The 23,155-nt window shown below is 44.6% G+C and overlaps 1 protein-coding gene across 2 annotated transcripts; it reads left to right on the forward strand.

The window, feature by feature from the left end:
• The first annotated feature begins 19,724 nt into the window (after nucleotides 1-19,724).
• LOC127344190 (patellin-3) lies at nucleotides 19,725-22,663 on the forward strand. Of its 2 annotated transcripts, XM_051370414.2 has the most exons (5): nucleotides 19,725-20,239; nucleotides 20,321-21,103; nucleotides 21,530-21,654; nucleotides 21,766-21,907; nucleotides 22,005-22,663. In XM_051370414.2, exons 1-5 carry the CDS (start codon nucleotides 19,901-19,903, stop codon nucleotides 22,263-22,265), a joined length of 1,650 nt encoding a protein of 549 aa, XP_051226374.1. In that variant the 5' UTR covers nucleotides 19,725-19,900; the 3' UTR covers nucleotides 22,266-22,663. The 2 variants fall into 2 exon arrangements, with proteins under 2 accessions (XP_051226374.1, XP_051226373.1); XM_051370413.2 differs by having other exon boundaries at nucleotides 19,725-21,103.
• Nucleotides 22,664-23,155: the final 492 nt, after the last annotated feature.

The following is a 23,155-nucleotide window of genomic DNA, read 5'->3' on the forward strand; positions in this document are numbered from 1 at the left end:
ACATCATGCCGTACTCTATGCTACGTCGGCTGGGACGCTCTAGCTCAGATCTGATCAAGACCAACGTGACATTGAGCGATTTCAACGGCCAAGCATCTGATGCACAAGGTGTTCTGAACGTGGATCTGACCGTAGGAAGGAAAACTATCCCTACAACGTTCTTCATCGTTGATAGCACGAGCACTTATGCTGTGCTGCTAGGAAGAGATTGGATCCACGCCAACTGCTGCATTCCCTCCACGATGCACCAATGCATAATACAGTGGGATGGAGATGAGGTAGAGGTCGTCCAGGCCGATGACTCAGCCAAAATTTCAACGGCTGGCATGAACGCATGGGAAGCAGCAGGCCAAGAACCCCTCTCAGGTATCAATTTGGACGACTGCGAGCGCATCGACGTGACGAAGGGAAGGGTTAAGCTGGTTTTATCCACTGGCCTGACCATGTAACTGAAGCAAAGCGATGAGCAAACGTGGCGAGGCTGATCCTTGTGATCGGCCCCAAAAATCTATGAAGGGACATTACAGAACCTTCAGTCAGCGCTTCAATCAATATGGAGGCCGATCCCAGCAATCGGCCAAAATTATCATCACCTCATGTTCTGCTTGTGTTCGTCTTTGATCCTACCGGAGCCGACGTACGAATTACAGAGCCGATATCTGCCATTTCCTGACAGATTCGGCTCGGGGGGCACCTAAACACGATGAACATGGAACAGGTGCAGGAGAACATGTGTGCAGTAAAATATTGGGGCCGATAGGAGAAAATCGGCCAGTAAAAAAAAAAAATTTACAGCCGATGCAAGGGCATCGACTTTAGAACTAAGAGACGAAGCCGATGCGCAGCCATCGACTCTAGTACAATCATACGAGGTTTACCGGATCTCCACCAAGTCTAGTTCAGCTGTGGGGCCTTCTGCTTCTTCGCGGGAGTAAAACAATGAGAACTTCTTCAGCTGCTTCGAGCCAATCCGGGTTCCTGAACCTTCTTGTCGAGGATTTGCAACCTTTGATACTAGTTCAGCCGTGTTGACAGAAGGGGTATATCGGCTTTCTAAGGAAGAAAAGTGATCGGCTTTGGCGCATCCTCTTTGACATTCTCGCCTCGAGTAAGGCTCGGGGGGCAGCAGGCCTGGTAGATGCTCTGTTCAGGAGCCGATTGGGGTACCATCGGCTGATCTTTCGTCACAACCTTCTTCACAGATGATGAGTGTTAAAGAAGACCATTAGGTTTGGTTGGAAGAATTCAAAGGCTCCCTGAAGATTCTACATTATCCACCAGATTTCAAAATCATCAGTTGAAGAATGGAAGGGTGAATTTTAAAGGACCGATGCGTTGCTATCGGCTCATTACGCATTGGCAAAGGGGACAAATCGGCAAGGTCAGCATGAGAGGGAATCGGCTAAATTAAGCTCAAAGGAAATCGGCAAAATCAAATTGGGAAAAGTTCTTCATTGATAGGCGAGATTTCTTACATAAAGAGCTGATTGCTCTCAAAAGGAAGTACTAGGGGATACATTGCCCCATCTACTGCTACTGGCCCTATACTAGAGGTCCTATCTACGGGCCGTCACTGCCCTCGTCGTCGCCATCGTCGCCGCTGTCGGCGCTGCTCCCGGCGGGCTCGTCGTCGCTCCAATGGCCGCCGACCGGGCCCTCATTGTCCTCGTCCTCTTCGTCAGCGTCATCGTCGCTGTCGAAGTCGCTGAGGTTTCCCGGCCAGGGGCAGAACCGCTTGGCCGGCGGCTCATCGGAGGAGGTGTCATCCTCCTCCTCCTCTTCTTCCTCCTCCTCCTCCTCGGGAGAGGTGAAGTCGCAGGAGAAGCGATCGTCGTCGCTCTCCTCCTCCGTTTCCCCGTCGGCGAGGAAGCAGAGGTCGCTTTCCCCGTCGGTCAGGGACTTGTCGTCCTCCGACCAGATGGAGAAGTCATGGCTAGACTCCTCCCCGGCCTCAATGGCGCGGCGGGTGTTGGCTGCGTGGACCTCCGCCGGGTTTGGCTCCGGCGTCGGCTCGCGGGAGGAAGAGGACTGGGTGGAAAGATCCGATGAAGCAGAGGAGGAAGAAGACATGGTGGCGCAGGAGGGCTTTTGGGGTGCTAATGCGAAGAAGATGCGGAAATAAACTGTGCGGAGCGGTTAAATAAAAGGGGATATAGTGGAAATTCAATGCCACAGCAGTTTCCGAGGAAGTGGTGCCTAGAAGAAAAAAACAAACTGCCAGGTCACGCGGAGAAGTTGAGAAGGCAAGGCATCATGATGACGGATACTGCAACGGTTCTGCCACGACATGACCCAACGAAGGAAGCGCAGAGTGATTTTGGAATTACCAATTCCAAAACCAGGGGGGCATGTGTTATCACCAGAATTTGACCGAGTCGGAAGTGGGCCACGATCAAGATGGGCTTGAAGATTATATACGGAAGAAATACGTAGATCGGCCTTATATGCAAAGTTGGGCTAGATTGCCCATATATCGGTAATATAGTAGATCATATCTTAGATAGAGTTTTACCCGTGCACGGTTAGGTACACGCCTAAGTTAGAAAGTCCCCTGGACTATAAATATGTATCTAGGGTTTATGGAATAAACAACAACCAACGTTCAACCAACAAATCAATCTCGGCGCATCGCCAACTCCTTCGTCTCGAGGGTTTCTACCAGTAAGCATCATGCTGCCTAGATCGCATCTTGCGATCTAGGCAGCACAAGCTTCATGTTGTTCATGCGTTGCTCGTACTGAAGCCTTTTTGATGGCGAGCAACGTAGTTATCATAGATGTGTTAGGGTTAGCATAGTTCTTCATGTAACATGCTATCGTAGTGCAACCCTTGCATATCTAGCCGCCCTTACACCTATCTTAGGTGTAGGGGCGGCATCCCGCTTGATCATTATTTAGTAAATCTGGTCCGTTACGGTTGCTCCTTGTTCATCAAGGATTAGTTTAATATCTGCAATAGTTAGGCCTTACAAAGGGTTGGAGGATCCAGCGGCACGTAGGGTGTCGTTTGCTAGTCCTAGACAGGATGTTCCGAGGATCAACCTCGTGTTGGTTTTTAGGCCCTATCTAGGATCGGCTTACGATCACCGTGCGTGGCCGCGAGGCCCAATCGTGAGTAGGATGATCCGATTATGCGGTGAAAACCCTAAATTGTCGTAGATCTCATTAGCTTTATCTTGATCAAGCAGGACCACCATATATTCGTGCACCTCGTACGAATCATGGGTGGATCGGCTCATTGAGCCGATTCACAGGATAACCTGAGAGCCGATCGAGGCTCGTATTTAATGTTTACGTGTATGCCATGCAGGAAACTAAGCGAGGCATCTCCATCACCTTCCTGACCAGGTATAGGTCAGGTGGCACGCCCTTGCATCAGCATCGGACGTGTGTACCAGAGGCTTTGCGGGCCGTCGCTCGGAGGGACCTCGGCCAGCCACAGCCCTAGGTTGTTCCCGGCTCTACGGTGTTGCCCGTCGCTGCCCGCCGGTGGGTTTTGACAGCAACAAAAGTTCAAAAAAAAAAAAAATCGGTCGCCCGACCATACAGACCTCTGCCCTCCAGCGCTAGGGTTGAGTCAAAAAAAAAAATTGGCGCCTTACCTTAGGTGCCTCTATCCTTCAGCGCCAGTTAGCTGCCTCTTGCATTTTGTGCCGCGTCGTGACCTCGTTGGTGATTTAGGCTCGCGTCTCTAATACGATCTAGCCTAGGACCAGCACAGTACCTTCGTTGAGCATTTACTCAATTTGCATCGCTGATTTGATTATTGTGCCACCATATCACTATACTTTGCCTTCCCAGAGCTCCACAGATATCTCCACGTGCATTGTGTCGACCCCTGGTAATCGCTTTGGCAATCTTTGGAGAAGCTGATCTTTGCTGGTTGCCATATCGCCTTCCTCCTGTTTGGTAAGAACTTGTAAGAGCTTTGTATTTTGCTTGACAAATTGCGCGTGAACCACCATATTCCGTAGTTTGTAGGCATATACATTTGTGCTTTTTGGGTACTCACCATGACAGGAATTGAGGACCAAACCATCGACTCGAGTACCATGACGACTACGGAGATGCATGTACAACCATTCATAGGAGATCATGATCAGGTTATATCTTTACCAGTTTATGAGGGTAGATATAATACAGATGCTTATTTTGATTGGGAGTTTGAGGTTGACAATATTTTTGGATGCCATGATTTTAATGAACATGAGAAAGTAAGAATTGCCGCCAAAACTTTTATTGATCTTGCTTCCGTTTGGTGGGACCGGAATTATAAAGAAAATGTTGATAATACACCTACTACTTGGGTAGATTTAAAATCTGTTTTGAGACATAAATTTGTGCCTCTTTTTCATCAACGTGAACTGATCCGCAAACTTAAACGGTTAGAACAAGGTAGTAACACCGTGCATGGTTACTATCAGGAATTTAAATTTTACATGTACCGTTGTGATATAAAGGAATTTGAGGAAAGTACTAGAAACATGTTTTTCAACGGCTTAAACCCTGATATTAAGGTTATGTTTAAGTATATTCCTCGTTCTACTATTGGTATATATGTTCGCGCTTGTGCTTTTGAGAAACACATACAGGAAAACACGGTGGACCATTTCAACTCCTTCAAGTCATGCACACTAGCACCGGTTGTTTCTTCCAACGTTCCACGCATGAATATTGTTGTGCGAGTCGCCCAGCCACAGACTTGTGACATGTCGCTGCGAACATCTTCTACGTTGGATTCACAAGGTAAAAATAAAGGTACTGATTTTGTCCTTCCACATGTGACTGATGAATTCCATGATGATCTACATATGTCATGTGATGATTTGTCTATTGAGTTGATTGAGGATAGAGTTGTCACTTTGAAACAATCTTCTGATATAACAATGGAGATGCTTCCTAGTTTTGTTCATGAACTTGAAATTGATGATTGCAATGTTGATATTAATATACCATGTGATGAGGTAAAAAATAATTTGGTCACACCACCTGTATTAGAGGATCATACTACTGAATTGCAAGTACCATGTGATCATACCACTGAGATTGATGTTGTTGTGAGCGCAATTAGTCATGTTTTCAGTTCTTCTTTGACTATGTATGCGTCCACTAAAATTGTTAATACTGACATGAATTCTGCTATTGATTTAAGTACACCCACTGAATTGCATGCTACAATACCAAATGTTTTGGGTGCTTCTTTTGCGGACATTCATGCATCTATCAATTCGAGTGGCCCAAATGAGTTATATGCTAAGAGATATTTTGGGTTGGGTGTACCAATTGATCACTTTAATCTGTCTTGGAATATGAGTGCACCCACTGAAATTATCATTGATATGACTAGCAATCTTTTGGTTGACTCTAGTTATGACAGACCTACAGATTTTTGTGTACCATGTGCTGTTTTTCATTCCTCTATTGATATGAGTGTACCAACGGAGACTTTTGTTTCCAAGGATGATCATGTGTTAGGAACTTGTGTAACTGATATACCAACTATGTTAAACACACCTATTGTAAAAGTTCATTCTTCCATATCTATGAGTGCACAAACTGAAATTCTTGCTCCTGATATCGCACCTTGTGACTTGAAAGATGACTCTAGTATGGATCATATAAAACTGGTTATGAACAATGACGTGTTGGCTAAGATTTCTCATGCTAATTCTTTGTTTTCTGTTGTGATGGATCCACCTATATCTTTGTCACATGCTAGACATAAAATTGATGAACTTCCCTGTTTAAAGAGTGTCTACGCCCCTGATGTTACTTTTCATTTGGTTGGGCGGTATGACATAGCGGATATTTTTATGGTACATAGGATTTGCATCATGTGTGATGATTCTTCTAGTCGATGTTCCAACAAACCTGAATTTGTGAATATGCTTTCTCATTTTGATATGACCTCCAATGTTGGTATTCATTCTATGCCAAATAACTTGCTGCAATATTGTTTAATTCAACATTGTGTGGCTAGTAAATTTGAGACCTTACAGTTTGGTTTACCAACTTTGGGATGGTTTAATGATGAGCATTATCATTTGAAAGGAGTTAAAATGTGCTTCACTTATATCTGCAAATTGAGTTGTGATAAATGTTTTATGGGGACTAATAAGCTTCTACGCTACTACGATACTAGAATATGTACAAACTTAAATGGGAAACATGAGAGATCTGTTAAAACGGATGACATATACATATACCATGCATATACCTTGTCTCTTTTGTTAGCATGTTTATAGAATAAACATCGCCGGGGACAGCTTTTCTTTCAAGAAAGGGAGGATGATGAGGACATGGTTACCTGCGATTTGAAGGCATATCTTGGTGAAAAAGATGAGACTACGTCGAGGACGACTTCAATTCAAGAAGGGGAGGATGATGAGGACATCGCTATGATAGATACAACTAATACTCCTACAACCACATCTTAGGTACTTTCGTTACTACGAATCCTTCCTAATATATATGAGACTATGATGCTGCCTAAATCAAATGTATTTATATTATTTAGGAATGGATCTAGCATGGACGCCAAGCATTGGATTAGGAACATGCATGGAGATGGCAGCAGACCTGCAAGGATTCAGGATGGTGTTGCAAGCGAGGATTTCAGAACATTGAAGCCACCATAGTGAAGCAACGATGCTTAGATGAATTATACAAGTTACTCCATCATAAAATTCGTCCAAAAAGTTATTTTTGGTGCTGCGTCACCTTATTAAATGGGCCAGGCCCATGTATTTTTGGATTAGGTATTTTAGGGGATTTTAAGAGGCCATATAAGTGGAGGAAGACCCATTTAGGGGTGTTTTTGGCCAACCTAGCTGGTTGGACGAAAATCCCTTGACTTCCCCCATATATATCCCTCTGTAGCCGTCATTAGAACTTGGATTTTGATTAGATTAAAAGTTAGCCAATTGCTGCAACTACGTGTACTTCTTTTGAGGCCAACGCCCAGAACAAGACCGATTATTCGGAATCCCACCATTATCAATCAAGCTTTCATCTATATTCGCAATATTCTGATTGCATCTTTAGTTCTTACTTGTTCTCGATTTCAGGTAGGAATTAAGACCCTTGCTGGTCAGGCTGATCGTGCTCCCGCAAGATCAGTAACTCCCGGAGATTGTCCTAGCGATTGCATTGGCTTTGCACGTGTAGTCGGATCGTCAAGCACGAACTCCACCAACAAATCGAATTATCCTCGTCTCATCGAAAGATCGACCACCTTTGCCCTATCACCACGTATGCCAGGGAAGGAAGAAATCATGGTTTTCGGTGAAACCATATCATACTAGCTCTGTTTGCAATACATATATATGATTTGATCTTTTATAGTGAGTGCAAGTAGGGTATGATTCCTTCTAATTCATTCCTTTTGAGAACATATATAGGAACATGATATGTTGATTGAATATAAAAATAGTACTCCCTTTTTTTTTGAACATGTAAAGATTTTATTACATCTAACAACACTTTACAGAGAGGAGTGTGAACGGACTCACACTTAACAAGGAGAGAACATCTCTACCCGGACAAAGACATGTGTCCGAAGAAAGGCACCTAACAAGTAGAGTCCTCTTCTGAATTCTAAGCGCTAGATTTGCTTGATGATGTGCCTTTACATTATAACACCTGTTGATATGGGATACCCTGCTACGATGGAAAGTTGAGGATGCCTGTATAGTAGCAAGGATAGGTCTAATGTTCCAGTGACCTGCGTCTTTGAAGATGGATGTTGCCGCTGCTGCCAACACCAACACAGAGCAATCTGTGAAGAATTTTGGTTCGTCTATGTGAAGTGCTTCAGCCAACATGGTGGCAAGGAGCAGCCCAAACGCTTCAGCCTGGAGGGGTGAAGATGCCGGTGGAGACAAAGCTGACACATGTAGTTGATGGCAGTGTTGATTGTCTTCCAATCTCATGATGATGCCTATGCCTGTGGAAGTTGATTGGACATTTCCTTCATTTTTCCATGCCGCATCACAGAAGATGGCATTACCTACAACCAAAGAAGAATCATGCAATGGAACAGGCTGTTGGTCCATAACATTAGTGGATTTCTGTTCCTGTTGTGTCTTCATGTCGTCTAGCTTTGATTCCTGCATGATGGCGTTAGCTACAGGAAATACTTGTGATGGCCTGCAAATTTTTCTACCAAATAGAGCATCATTCCTTGCCTTCCAAAGACACCACAAGAATGTGTATAGACTAGTAGTATTGATATGAGGATGATTAGAAGCAAGCAAAGCCTGAACCATCTGAGCCACTGAATGATGGTTTGCAGCAATAACCTCTGTTCTAATAAACCAGGGAGAGGAGAACCATGCAGCTTTTGAGAAAGGGCAGAGAAAAAGCATGTGCATTTCATCCTCTAGGCCACCACATCTAGCACAAGTTTCACCTATATGTTTGGAGAATTTACTTGCTCTCTTACCCGTTGGAAGGTTACTCCCTTTGATCCATGATAATTGTCGTGGACACCTACATTCGTTCGAAGGTTATTCGGCGCAAAAGCCCTATTTAGTCGTCTCCTACAAAGTTCTTGGCAACGACGATAAAATGGTCAATCCTACAAAAGCGACCGACAAGTGTCGGGGCGTGAAGGCAAAGTTGACATACGCGATCGCAAGCCCAACCCAAGGGCAGATCATATCGATTGTGAAGACACAGTTGTGGAATGCACTAATAAAAAGAAAATCTTGTATTTGGGATCCATAGATTTGCGGGTTTATCTGACGTTTTCTACTTATGCCCACACGATATATGTTGTCAAATGGAGACTGCGGTAATAGCTAGTTATTTACACCGTTATTAACTTTGTTATTAACCCAACAAAAAACACAACCATCTGTATTGAAAACCATAGATCATCTCATATTAAGTTCATTGTAATGGCGATTGACCGTCTTTGGGAGTTTGAAGGCAAAGATGATAGGTCATAGGTGGAATATGATTATTGAATATCGTTGAGGTTTGGCTGTATTGGCAAATTTCAGGTTTCTGCAAATTTAAAAAATTGTAAATACATTGTGGTGAAAAATGTAAATATGGGTAAGTGGTAGCCCCTTCCCCACCGTCCATTTCTTTTCTAACCCCTCCTGAATCGTCAACCGTCCAAGGAGGAAGGAAAATCACCCATTAAGCCCGCCATTAATTGGAAGAAATCTGTTGCATGAGGCGGGGGCCACCGTGCGGCGCCACCTTCCTTGCTCTGCTTCCCTTCTCTTCCAGCCAGCCAGCGCAAGAGAGCAGCAAAGCTGGCCTCCCCACTCTGACAGCCTTGCTCTCCCCGCTCCCCCGCCCTATAACTCTCCCACCCAAACCCTAGTCCCCAGTACAACACCACCCGAGCTTCCTCTTGATGTCTACGGGTGCTTCTATTCTTGTAGACAGTGTTGGGCCTCCAAGAGCAGAGGTTTGTAGAACAGCAGCAAGTTTCCCTTAAGTGGATCACCCAAGGTTTATCGAACTCAGGGAGGAAGAGGTCAAAGATATCCCTCTCAAGCAACCCTGCAACCACAAAGCAAGAAGTCTCTTGTGTCCCCAACACACCTAATAGGTGCACTAGTTCGGCGAAGAGATAGTGAAATACAGGTGGTATGAATGAATATGAGCAGTAGTAACGGCGCCAGAAAAGTGCTTGCTGGCGTGCAGATGATGGTAGTAATATTGCAGGAAGTAAAGATGCAGTAAAACAGTAAACAAGCAGCGATAGCAGTATTTAGGAACAAGGCCTAGGGATCATACTTTCACTAGTCGACACTCTCAACATTGATCACATAACAGAATAAATAAATAGATGCTAGACTCTACACCCTCTTGTTGGATGATGAACACCACTAACTGTGTAGGATTACACGAACCCTCAATGCCGGAGTTAACAAGCTCCACAATATTCGATGTTCATATTTAAATAATCTTAGAGTGCATGACAGATCAACATAACCAAACCAAGTACTAACATAGCATGCACACTGTCACCTTCACACTACGAGAGGAGGCATAGATCACATCAATACCATCATAGCAATAGTTAACTTCATAATCTACAAGAGATCACAATCATAGCCTACGCCAAGTACTACACGATGCACACACTGTCACCATTACACCGTGCAGGAGGAATAAACTACTTTAATAACATCACTAGAGTAGCACACAGATAACTTGTGATACAAAACACATTGCAATCATAAAGAGATATAAATAAGCACTTCACTATGCCATTCATAACAGTGAATAAGTATTCTGTGAAATATAGCCTAAGAGACCCACACGGTGCACACACTGTCACCTTTACACACGTGGGACAAGGAGTCTCCGGAGATCACATAAGTAAAATCCACTTGACTAGCATAATGACATCTAGATTACAAATATCATCATATGAATTTCAATCATGTAAGGCAGCTCATGAGATTATTGTATTGAAGTACATAGGAGAGAGATTAACCATATAGCTACCGGTACAGCCCCGAGCCTCGATGGAGAACTACTCCCTCCTCATGGGAGACAGCAGCGTTGGTGAAGATGGCGGTGGTGTCGATGGAGAAGCCTTCCGGGGGCACTTCCCCGTCCCGGCGGCGTGCCGGAACAGAGACTCCTGTCCCCCAGATCTTGGCTTCGCGATGGCGGCGGCTCTGGAAGGTTTTCTCTGGTTTTGTCGAACGTGGTAGGGTTTTCGCGACGGAGACTTTAAGTAGGCGGAAGGGCAAGGTCGGTGGAGTCCTGGTGGGGCCACACACTAGGCCGGCGCGGCCAGGGCTTGGGCCGCGCCGCCCTACTGTGTCCCCACCTCGTGGCCCCACTTCGTTTCCCCTTCAGACTTCTGGAAGCTTGGTGGAAAAATAGGACCCCGGGCGTTGATTTCGTCCGATTCCGAGAATATTTCCTTACTAGGATTTCTGAAACCAAAAACAGCAGAAAACAGCAACTGGCCCTTCGGCATCTCGTCAATAGGTTAGTTCCGGAAAACGCATAATAATGACATAAAGTATGCATAAAATATGTAGATATCATCAATAATGTGGCATGGAATATAAGAAATTATCGATACGTCGGAGACGTATCAGCATCCCCAAGCTTAGTTCCTGCTCGTCCCGAGCAGGTAAACGATAACAAAGATAATTTCTGGAGTGACATGCCATCATAACCTTGATCATACTATTGTAAGCATATGTAATGAATGCAGCGATCAAAACAATGGTAATGACATGAGTAAACAAATGAATCATAAAGCAAAGACTTTTCATGAATAGTACTTTCAAGACAAGCATCAATAAGTCTTGCATAAGAGTTAACTCATAAAGCAATAAATCAAAGTAAAGGTATTGAAGCAACACAAAGGAAGATTAAGTTTCAGCGGTTGCTTTCAACTTATAACTTGAATATCTCATGGATAGTTGTCAATGCAAAATAATATAACAAGTGCAATATGCAAGTATGTAGGAATGAATGCACAGTTCACACAAGTGTTTGCTTCTTGAGGTGGAAAGAGATAGGTGAACTGACTCAACATAAAAGTAAAAGAAAGGCCCTTCGCAGAGGGAAGCAGGGATTAAATCATGTGCTAGAGCTTTTTAAGTTTTGAAATCATATAGAGAGCATAAAAGTAAAGTTTTGAGAGGTGTTTGTTGTTGTCAACGAATGGTAGCGGTTACTCTAACTACCTCATCAACCAGACTTTCAAGAGCGGCTCCCATGAAGAACGTTATCTCTACCAGCAAGGTAGATCATCCCTCTTCTCTTTTGTTTACACATGTACTTTAGTTTAGTTTATATATTTTTATTTTTTAGATGACACTCCTCCCAACCTTTGCTTTCTCAAGCCATGGCTAACCGAATCCTCGGGTGCCTTCCAACAATCACATACCATGAAGGAGTGTCTATTTGCAAAATTAAGTTGCTTACTGATGAATCAGAGCAAAACATGTGAAGAGAACTATTAATGCAAGTTAATTAATTGGGGCTGGGAACCCCATTGCCAGCTCTTTTTGCAAAATTATTGGATAAGCGGATATACCACTAGTCCATTGGTGAAAGTCTGTCCGAAGTAAATGACAAGATCGAAAGATAAACACCACATACTTCCTCATGAGCTATAAAACATTGACACAAATAAGAGATAATAGCTTTTGAATTGTTTAAAGGTAGCACATGAAGTATTTGCTTGGAATAGCAGAGAAATACCATGTAGTAGGTAGGTATGGTGGACACAAGTGGCATAGTGTTTGGCTCAAGGATTTTGGATGCATGAGAAGTATTCCCTCTCGATACAAGGTTTAGGCTAGCAAAGTTATTTGAAACAAACATAAGGATGAACCGGTGCAGCAAAACTTACATAAAAGACATATTGTAAACATTATAAGACTCTACACCGTCTTCCATGTTCAAAACTCAATACTAGAAATTATCTAGACTTTAGAGAGACCAATTATGCAAACCAAATTTTAGCAAGCTCTATGTATTTCTTCATTAATAGGTGCAAAGTATATGATGCAAGAGCTTAAACATGAGCACAACAATTGCCAAGTATCACATTATCCAAGACATTTTACCAATTACTACATGTAGCATTTTCCGTTTCCAACCATATAACAATTAACGAAGCAGTTTCAACCTTCGCCATGAAAATTAAAAGCTAAGAACACATGTGTTCATATGAACCAGCGGAGCGTGTCTCTCTCCCACACAAGGATGAACTTATTCAAACAAAACAAAAACAAATAGACGCTCCAAGTAAAGTACATAAGATGTGACCGAATAAAAAATATAGTTTCAAGAAAAGAAACCTGATAAATTGTTGATGAAGAAGGGGATGCCTTGGGCATCCCCAAGCTTAGACGCTTGAGTCTTCTTGAAATATGCAGGGATGAACCACGGGGGCATCCCCAAGCTTAGACTTTTCACTCTTCTTGATCATAGTATATCATCCTCATCTCTTGACCCTTGAAAACTTCCTCCACACCAAACTCGAAACAAACTCATTAGAGGGTTAGTGCATAATCAAAAATTCACATGTTCAGAGGTGACACAATCATTCTTAACACTTCTGGACATTGCCCAAAGCTACTGGAAGGTAATGGAACAAAGAAATCCACCCAACACAGCGAAAGAAGCAATGCGAAATAAAAGGCAGAATGTGTCAAAACAGAACAGTCCGTAAAGACGAATTTTATTGAGGCACCAGACTTGCTCAGATGAAAATGCCCAAATTTAATGAAAGTTGCGTACATATCTGAGGATCACGCACGTAAATTGGCAGATTTTTCTGAGTTACCTACAGAGAATTCTGCCCAGATTCGTGACATGTAAATCTGTTTCTGCGCAGTAATCCAAATCTAGTATCAACCTTGCTATCAAAGACTTTACTTGGCACAACAATGCAATAAAATAAAGATAAGGAGAGGTTGCTACAGTAGTAACAACTTCCAAGACTCAAATATAAAACAAAAGTACTGTAGCAATAAACACATGGGTTATCTCCCAAGAAGTTCTTTCTTTATAGCCATTAAGATGGGCTCAGTAACTTCAATGATGCACTCCCAAGAAATAAGAGTTGAAGAAAAAGAGAGCATCAAAAAGCAAATTCAAAACACATTTAAGTCTAACATGCTTCCTATGCATAGGAATCTTGTAAATAAACAAGTTCATGAAGAGCAAAGTAACAAGCATAGGAAGATAAAACCAGTGTAACTTCAAAAATTTCAGCATATAGAGAGGTGTTTTAGTAACATGAAAATTTCTACAACCATATTTTCCTCTCTCATAATAACTTTCAGAGGCATCATGAACAAACTCAACAATATAAGTATCACATAAAGCATTCTTATCATGAGCTATATGCATAAAATTATTACTCTCCACATAAGCATAATCAATTTTATTAGTTGTAGTGGGAGCAAATTCAACAAAGTAGCTATCATTATTATTCTCATCATCAAATATAGGAGGCATATTGTAATCATAATTAAACTTATCCTCCATAGTAGGCGGCACCAGAAGACCACTATCATTATAATCATCATATATGGGAGGCATATCATAATCAATATAAACTTTCTCCTCAATACCCGAAGGACTAAAGAGATCATTTTCATCAAAACCGACCTCCCCAAGCTTAAATTCTTCCATAGCATTAGCAACAATGGTGTTCAAAGCATTCATACTAATAACATTCCCATTAGCATACATATAAAGTTCCATGGGTTTTTTAATTCTCTCTTCAAACACATCATGTCCTAATTCAAGATAAAGTTCATAAAGATCTCTCATTGTGTTGTTGTTTTCCATTAAGCCTAACTAGTGTAAAACAAGAAATAAAAAGATGCAATTGCAGGATCTAAAGGAAATAGCTTCGAGCAAACACACAACGACAACAGAAAAGTACTTAGTTACCTGGGACCGGAGTATGAGTGCCTTTTACCTTACCTCCCCGGCAACGGCGCCAGAAAATAGCTTGATGTCTACGGGTGCTTCTATTCTTGTAGACAGTGTTGGGCCTCCAAGAGCAGAGGTTTGTACAACAGCAGCAAGTTTCTCTTAAGTGGATCACCCAAGGTTTCTCGAACTCAGGGAGGAAGAGGTCAAAGATATCCCTCTCAAGCAACCCTGCAACCACAAAGCAAGAAATCTCTTGTGTCCCCAACACACCTAATAGGTGCACTAGTTCGGCGAAGAGATAGTGAAATACAGGTGGTATGAATGAATATGAGCAGTAGTAACGGCGCCAGAAAAGTGCTTGCTGGCGTGCAGATGATGGTAGTAATATTGCAGGAAGTAAAGATGCAGTAAAACAGTAAACAAGCAGCGATAGCAGTATTTAGGAACAAGGCCTAGGGATCAAACTTTCACTAGTGGACACTCTCAACATTGATCACATAACAGAATAAATAAATAGATGCTAGACTCTACACCCTCTTGTTGGATGATGAACACCACTAACTGTGTAGGATTACACGAACCCTCAATGCCGGAGTTAACAAGCTCCACAATATTCGATGTTCATATTTAAATAACCTTAGAGTGCATGACAGATCAACATAACCAAACCAAGTACTAACATAGCATGCACACTGTCACCTTCACACTGCGAGAGGAGGCATAGATCACATCAATACCATCATAGCAATAGTTAACTTCATAATCTACAAGAGATCACAATCATAGCCTACGCCAAGTACTACACGATGCACACACTGTCACCATTACACCGTGCAGGAGGAATAAACTACTTTAATAACATCACTAGAGTAGCACACAGATAACTTGTGATACAAAACACATTGCAATCATAAAGAGATATAAATAAGCACTTCACTATGCCATTCATAACAGTGAATAAGTATTCTGTGAAATATAGCCTAAGAGACCCACACGGTGCACACACTGTCACCTTTACACACGTGGGACAAGGAGTCTCCGGAGATCACATAAGTAAAATCCACTTGACTAGCATAATGTCATCTAGATTACAAGCATCATCATATGAATCTCAATCATGTAAGGCAGCTCATGAGATTATTGTATTGAAGTACATAGGAGAGAGATTAACCACATAGCTACCGGTACAGCCCCGAGCCTCGATGGAGAACTACTCCCTCCTCATGGGAGACAGCAGCGTTGGTGAAGATGGCGGTGGTGTCGATGGAGAAGCCTTCCGGGGGCACTTCCCCGTCCCGGCGGCGTGCCGGAACAGAGACTCCTGTCCCCCAGATCTTGGCTTCGCGATGGCGGCGGCTCTGGAAGGTTTTCTCTGGTTTCGTCGAACATGGTAGGGTTTTCGCGACGGAGACTTTAAGTAGGCGGAAGGGCAAGTTCGGTGGAGTCCTGGTGGGGCCACACACTAGGCCGGCGCGGCCAGGGCTTGGGCCGCGCCGCCCTACTGTGTCCCCACCTCATGGCCCCACTTCGTTTCCCCTTCGGACTTATGGAAGCTTGGTGGAAAAATAGGACCCTCGGCGTTGATTTCGTCCGATTCCGAGAATATTTCCTTACTAGGATTTCTGAAACCAAAAACAGAAAAACAAAGCGGCCCTTCGGCATCTCGTCAATAGGTTAGTTCCGGAAAACGCATAATAATGACATAAAGTATGCATAAAACATGTAGATATCATCAATAATGTGGCATGGAACATAAGAAATTATCGATACGTCGGAGACGTATCAGCATCCCCAAGCTTAGTTCCTGCTCGTCCCGAGCAGGTAAACGATAACAAAGATAATTTCTGGAGTGACATGCCATCGTAACCTTGATCATACTATTGTAAGCATATGTAATGAATGCAGCGATCAAAACAATGGTAATGACATGAGTAAACAAATGAATCATAAAGCAAAGACTTTTCATGAATAGTACTTTCAAGACAAGCATCAATAAGTCTTGCATAAGAGTTAACTCATAAAGCAATAAATCAAAGTAAAGGTATTGAAGCAACACAAAGGAAGATTAAGTTTCAGCGGTTGCTTTCAACTTATAACATGTATATCTCATGGATAGTTGTCAATGCAAAATAATATAACAAGTGCAATATGCAAGTATGTAGGAATCAATGCACAGTTCACACAAGTGTTTGCTTCTTGAGGTGGAAAGAGATAGGTGAACTGACTCAACATAAAAGTAAAAGAAAGGCCCTTCGCAGAGGGAAGCAGGGATTAAATCATGTGCTAGAGCTTTTTAAGTTTTGAAATCATATAGAGAGCATAAAAGTAAAGTTTTGAGAGGTGTTTGTTGTTGTCAACGAATGGTAGCGGTTACTCTAACTACCTCATCAACCAGACTTTCAAGAGCGGCTCCCATGAAGGACGTTATCTTTACCAGCAAGGTAGATCATCCCTCTTCTCTTTTGTTTACACATGTACTTTAGTTTAGTTTATATTTTTTTATTTTTTAGATGACACTCCTCCCAACCTTTGCTTTCTCAAGCCATGGTAATTTGAAACGTCCCAAAAGTAGTATAGTTTTGGTATAAACATGAGGCATACATATTTGAGGGATTTCGGTGAATGGATTATTTATCACCCCTCTAACAATTATCAACTATCTTTAGCATTCCTTTTCTTTTAGGGAATATAGTTTGGGATATAGTTTTGGTAATTTGAAATGGCCCAAAAGTGGTATAATTTTGGTATAAACATAAGGCATACATATTTGAGGGATTTCGGTGAATGGATTATTTGTCACCTCTCTAACAATTATCAACTTTATTTAGCATTCCTTTTCTTTTAGGGAATATAGTTTGAGACATAGTTTTGGTTATTTGAAACGTCCCTAAAGTGGTATAATTTTTGTATAAACATGAGACATACATATTTGTGAGATTTCGGTGAATGCATTATTTGTCACCCCTCTAACAATTATCAACTATCTTTAGCATTCCTATATTCCCTAACACTTATTTTTTTTTGGTAATTTCGGTCAATGCACACACTAACTTTGAAAACAACTACAAGTACATGTAACTGAATACTTGTTTTGTAATAAGGGATCCCTTGTAACAACTTCTAGTGTCTGATGAGCAATGATAAGAATCCGATAGAAATTATACAACAACAAAAAACAATCAACCATCCGATTAGCTTGCTTCTTCAACTCGATCAGCTGCCTTAACTGCTTGTTCATTTTCTTCAGTTCTCCCTTCACTTCCACCAGTTCTGCGTTGGGAGCAATAGGCATAATCGAGCCCCCCTCATTCTCTACAGCAAGTCCCCCTCCCAAATTGTGCTCCCCAATAGCGTCAATTGGTTCCTGCAATTGAAGCCTCTGAACGTACACGTCGATTCACTCGAAATGCCTGCATTTCTTCAGGATCTGAAAACAACAACGTGAGCCCTAAATCCCAAATTCGAGGGAATAACAAGAAAATCGAGAGAAACCAGAGCAATTGGAGCGAGATCTAACCTTACCCCCTCTCTATATGGCAAGCTCTCGCATGCAAGGAACTCACGTCCACGGTTGCCGTTGTCGTCCGTCTTACAGATCGACCGCTTCAGAGGCTCCTGGCATGGGCAGTCAGAGCATCTTGTCAAAGGCACGGGTCCATACTGCGGCCACGAAAAACGGGAGGTCGAAGAGAAACTAGACATCACCCGCCTGCCGGAGAAGGGTTGCCGCTGGCGGAGAAGAACAATGGGGCACGAGGAAAGAAAGGGGAAGTAATGGCACGGCATGGGCTCGGGGCTAGCTCGGGCTCCCATTTTGCAACGGTCACCTGGGTAAGTTGTGGGTCCGGCGCGCTAACGTGGACAAGTTGTGGGTCCCATGATGATCTGGATAAGTGGAGACGTGTCCATTGTGGGGCGCCAACAGCGGTACCACTTGCTAGCACCAACTAACGGTCAACTAAACGGGATTCCTCCCGTCCGAGCTTCTTGTGAGGGTTTCAGACAAGGGCTTACGCAAAACTGAGGAAAAACTAAGCGGCTGGGGAAAACTGAACACAACTAAGGACCCGAGGGAACGAAAATAGAAATTCCTAGAATATATTTGTGTTCCAAGTTCTGCTGCAAGTAGTAGGGACAGTTGAGGTTCAACATTCATGGGGATGAGAGCTGTCTTGTGAAAATTAATTCGTAGTTCAGTGGCAACGGAAAACTCTTGTAGGAGAGTTTTTAGTTTTTCGAGCTGAATGAACTCAGGCCTTACCTAGGATGATTGTGTCATCTGCGTATTGTAGTGTAGCTGGAGACATGTCCTGCCTAATAGGATGTTGAAAGTTCCCATTGTTAAAAGCTAGCAGGATTAGCTGTTGTAGGATATAGGAGAAAATGATGTAAAGGTATGGTGAGATGAGGTCCCCTTGTCTTAATCCATTTTTACACTGAATCCATGGACCAGGGACTCCATTTAGCAGGACCAATTCACTTCTTTTGAGAACATATATAAGTTTATTGAACATATATAAGAATAGTACTCTCTCCGGTCCATGATAAGTGTTGTGGACACCTACATCCATCCGGAGGTTATTCGGCGCAAAAGCGCCATTTTGTCGTCTCCTACGAAGTTCTCGGCAGCGATTATAAAATGGTCAGTCCTGCAAAAGTGATTGCCCTTGTCGGGGCGCGAAGGCAAAGTTGATATACGCGGTCGCAAGCCCAACCCAAGGCCCAGAGCATATCGACTGCGAATATACAGTTGTGGAACGCGCCAATAAAGAGAAAATCTTGTATTTTGGATCTATATATTTGCGGGTTTATTTGACGGTTACTACTTACGCCCACGCGCGATCTATATTGTCAAATGTAGACTCCGGCAATAGCTAGTTATTTACATCTTTATTAACCTCAGTTTTAACCCAGCAAAAAATACAACCATCCATGTGCAAAACCATAGATCATCTCATATTAAGTTCATTATAATGGCGATTGACCGTCTTTGGGGGTTTGAAGGCAAAGATGATAGGTCATATAGGTGGAATATGATTAGAGAATATCGTTGCGGTTTGGCTATATTGGCGAATTTCAGGTTTATGCAAATTTAATAAAAAATTGTAAATACTTTGTGGTGAAATGTAAATGCTGGTAAATGGTAAGCCCCTTCCCGGCCGTCCATTTCTTTTTTAATCCGTCACTCAACCTCGACCGTCCATACAAGTAAGAAAATCGCCCATTAAACCCCGCCATTAATTGGAAGAAATCCGTTGCATGAGGCAGGCCCCACCGTGCGGCGCCACCTTCCTTGCTCTGCTTCCCTTCTCTTCCAGCCAGCCAGCCAGCGCAAGAGAGAGCAGCACCAAAGCTGGCCTCCCCACTCTGACAGCCTTGCTCTCCCCGCTCCTCCCCCTATATCTCTCCCACCCAAACCCTAGTCCCCAGCACAACACCACCCGAGCTCCCTCTCTCTCCCCACCTTCTCTGTCCTCCTCCAGCGCACAGCCTACAAGCAGCTCCCGGAGATGGCGGAGGAGACGCAGCCACAGGCGGCCGCCGCCGCCCCCGCCGCCGAGGCCGCCCCGGAGGTGGTTGTCGCCGCCGAGAAGGCGCCGGCGGAGGTGGAGAAGAAGGCGGAGGAGCCTGCGGCCGAGGCCGAGACGGAGGAGTCGGCCGCCGTCGCCGACGATGGCGGCGCCGTCGAGGCCACCGGATCCTTCAAGGAGGAGAGCAACCTCGTCGCCGATCTGCCTGATCCCGAGAAGAAGGCGCTCGACGAGTTCAAGGAGCTGATCGTCGCCGCGCTCGCTGCCGGCGAGTTCAACCTGCCCCCTCCGCCGCCGCCGCCCAAGGCCAAGGCCGAGGCCGCCGCCGTCGAGGAGACCAAGGCGGAGGAACCCGCCAAGACCGAGGAGCCAGCCAAGGTGGAAGAGCCCAAGACCGAGGAGCCGGCCAAGGCAGAAGAGGCCAAGACTGAAGAGCCGGCCAAGCAGGAGCCCAAGGCAGAGGAACCCAAGGCCGAGGTCGTTGCCGAGGCAGCAGCAGCGGCAGAACCGGCCAAGGAGGAGCCCAAGGCAGAGGATGCCAAGCCGGCCGAGCCGAAGACGGAGGAGGCGGCCGCCGAGGAAGTCACCAAGCCTGCGGAAACCGCCGCCGCAGCCACCCCAGAGGACACGCCGGCGCCGGAAGCGGAGGCGGACGCGGTCGCGCCGCCCGAGCCGGTCTTCATCTGGGGCGTGCCGCTGGTGGGCAACGACGAGCGCACGGACGCGGTGCTGCTCAAGTTCCTGCGCGCGCGCGAGTTCAAGGTGAAGGAGGCGATGGCGATGCTGCGGTCCGCGGTGCTGTGGCGCAAGCGCTTCGGCATCGACGCGCTCCTCGAGGCCGACCTCGCCTTCCCGGAGCTGGAGAAGGTGGTCTTCTACCGCGGCGCCGACAGGGAGTGCCACCCGGTCTGCTACAACGTGTACGGCGAGTTCCAGGACAAGGACCTCTACGAGAAGGCCTTCGGCGACGAGGAGAAGCGGGAGCGGTTCCTCAAGTGGCGCATCCAGCTCCTGGAGCGCGGCATCCTCTCGCAGCTCGACTTCGCGCCCAGCGGCATCTGCTCCATGGTGCAGGTCACCGACCTCAAGAACTCGCCGCCTATGCTCGGGAAGCACCGCGCTGTCACCCGACAGGCCGTCGCCCTGCTCCAGGACAACTACCCCGAGTTCATCGCCAAGAAGGTAACGCCTCGATCTCCCCGGCATTGAATTGCTAGTAATTTACAGCTGCAGTAGTAGTAATTGTGATTCAACATTTGTCATAATGTAGTGAATTCTAAATTTAGCTGTAGTAGCTGATTGCCCCAAAGATTCAGTTTCTATGAGTCCACAGCTCAACATTGGGAGTGAATGAATGATTGGGCCCAAAGCATGCCCGTTCTTTGGGCACTCTGGTAAAGGGTAGTAGACCTTTATGGTGTAAAATTCGAGTTGACTGGTGTCTTTTAAGCGTGGGCGTTGGTAATCATAGCGCGAATTGGGGATCTTTTCCTTTTGTTCATACTTTAACATCTGGCCTGGAGTGTTAGTTTACTATACCAACTTGTGGTTGATTACAGTAATTTCAGCAGAATGGGATCATGAATTTGACTGGATCATGGTATGCAGGTGTTCATCAACGTGCCATGGTGGTATCTCGCTGCCAACAAAATGATGAGCCCCTTCCTCACACAGCGCACCAGGAGCAAGTTCGTCTTTGCCAGCCAGGCCAAGTCACCTGAGACTCTCTTCAGGTACTATTTGCAAGCAAATATGTTTGACAATTTGTGTTTCTGTTGTGTTGGATGGTTGCATCCTTGAAGGATAATTCTCAATTGTTCTTCATCCTCTGTAACAAAATTCAGATACATTGCGCCGGAGCAAGTCCCCGTCCAATTTGGAGGCCTCTTCAAGGAAGATGATCCTGAATTCACCACCGCTGATTCTGTCACCGAGCTCACCATCAAAGCTTCATCCAAGGAGACCATTGAGATCCCTGTCACTGAGGTAGGGGTTCGGCACATCCTGAATAACTGTCTGCATATTATGAACTCTTTCTATGCATAGGTTGCTCATACTTAAGTTTGTTCTTGTACATTGGCAGAACTCGACAATCGTGTGGGAGCTCCGGGTGCTTGGCTGGGAAGTTAGCTACGGCGCGGAGTTCACCCCTGCCGCCGAGGGCGGATACACCGTCATCGTGCAGAAAACAAGGAAGGTTCCTGCCAACGAGGAGCCAATCATGAAGGGCAGCTTCAAGGTGACGGAGGCAGGCAAGATCGCGCTAACGATCAACAACCCTGCATCCAAGAAGAAGAAGCTCCTCTACAGGTCCAAGGTGAAGAGCACCAGCGAGTCCGTCTGAGGCTTCCTCCTACAGTTGTTCATGAATCACCAACCAGTTCGCCATAGCACCGCCATTGGAGCTTGTTCCCTGATGATAGAAGAAGATAAATCTTTTTGTTCCGTTCTTTAATATTCTTTTGGTTTTGTGGGGTTTTGGTTCAGATTCCGCATTTGTTTAATTAAAAAAAAAAACCAAAGTGAGCTTGATTTTGTGATAGTTGGGAGAGGAGAAGGTTGATATAATGACATCGTTGATGATGGTTGTTGATGAGGGAGGAGGGCAGATGAGGAGAAAGAAATGTGGAGCAAGTACTGAAGCATACAATCTGCCGCTCTGTAAATGTGTCTGTACATTGCATCTCTGGATCTTCCATGGATATGTTATATTTAGAAGTACTTGTCGTCATCATTCATCAATCCCATGTTACTCCATTTGTTAGTGTCTCCGTCTTCATGGCCTCTAATAATCAGAGGAAGCAGTTGTGACCTCTCCATTTTCGGTTCCTCTAATCAGAGGAGGCAGTTGTGCCCTCTCCATGTACCCTGAGGATTTGCTTTGCCCATTTCCAGCAGGCAAGGATCTCGTCAGGATCGAATTGCTGTTCCACAACCATCTTCAAGTCTTCAACATGGCGTTTCTGATGGTCATTGAGCTGGATGCTGCCAGCGGCATTTCTCGTTGTGAGAAGGAAACCATTTTCTAACACGTTTAGGCATAGACACTCTTAACCTGACTCTACCTGGCATGGCTTCGTCAGAAAAGAAACAAACGGCAAGAGGACAAGGCTGCAGGCCGAGGCCAGATTAGTAAGAGCAAGAAAGCGTTTGGTGCTGGCAATGATGGGGGCATAAACTAATCGTGGGTGGAAGAACATCCAGCCGTGCGTAGGCGGAGAAGCCGGCCGTCCC

The sequence above is a fragment of the Lolium perenne genome, chromosome 3 (genome assembly GCF_019359855.2).
Source record: "Lolium perenne isolate Kyuss_39 chromosome 3, Kyuss_2.0, whole genome shotgun sequence".
NCBI classification, from domain to species: domain Eukaryota; kingdom Viridiplantae; phylum Streptophyta; class Magnoliopsida; order Poales; family Poaceae; genus Lolium; species Lolium perenne.

What these genes read in the sequence shown, in the direction of transcription:
- LOC127344190 (XM_051370413.2), top strand. Translation starts at nt 19,901, where the DNA reads ATGGCGGAGGAGACGCAGCCACAGGCGGCCGCCGCCGCCCCCGCCGCC. An exon ending in CCGAGTTCATCGCCAAGAAG is followed by an intron (nt 21,104 to 21,529) that starts GTAACGCCTCGA and finishes CATGGTATGCAG; the next exon opens with GTGTTCATCAACGTGCCATG. An exon ending in TCACCTGAGACTCTCTTCAG is followed by an intron (nt 21,655 to 21,765) that starts GTACTATTTGCA and finishes AACAAAATTCAG; the next exon opens with ATACATTGCGCCGGAGCAAG.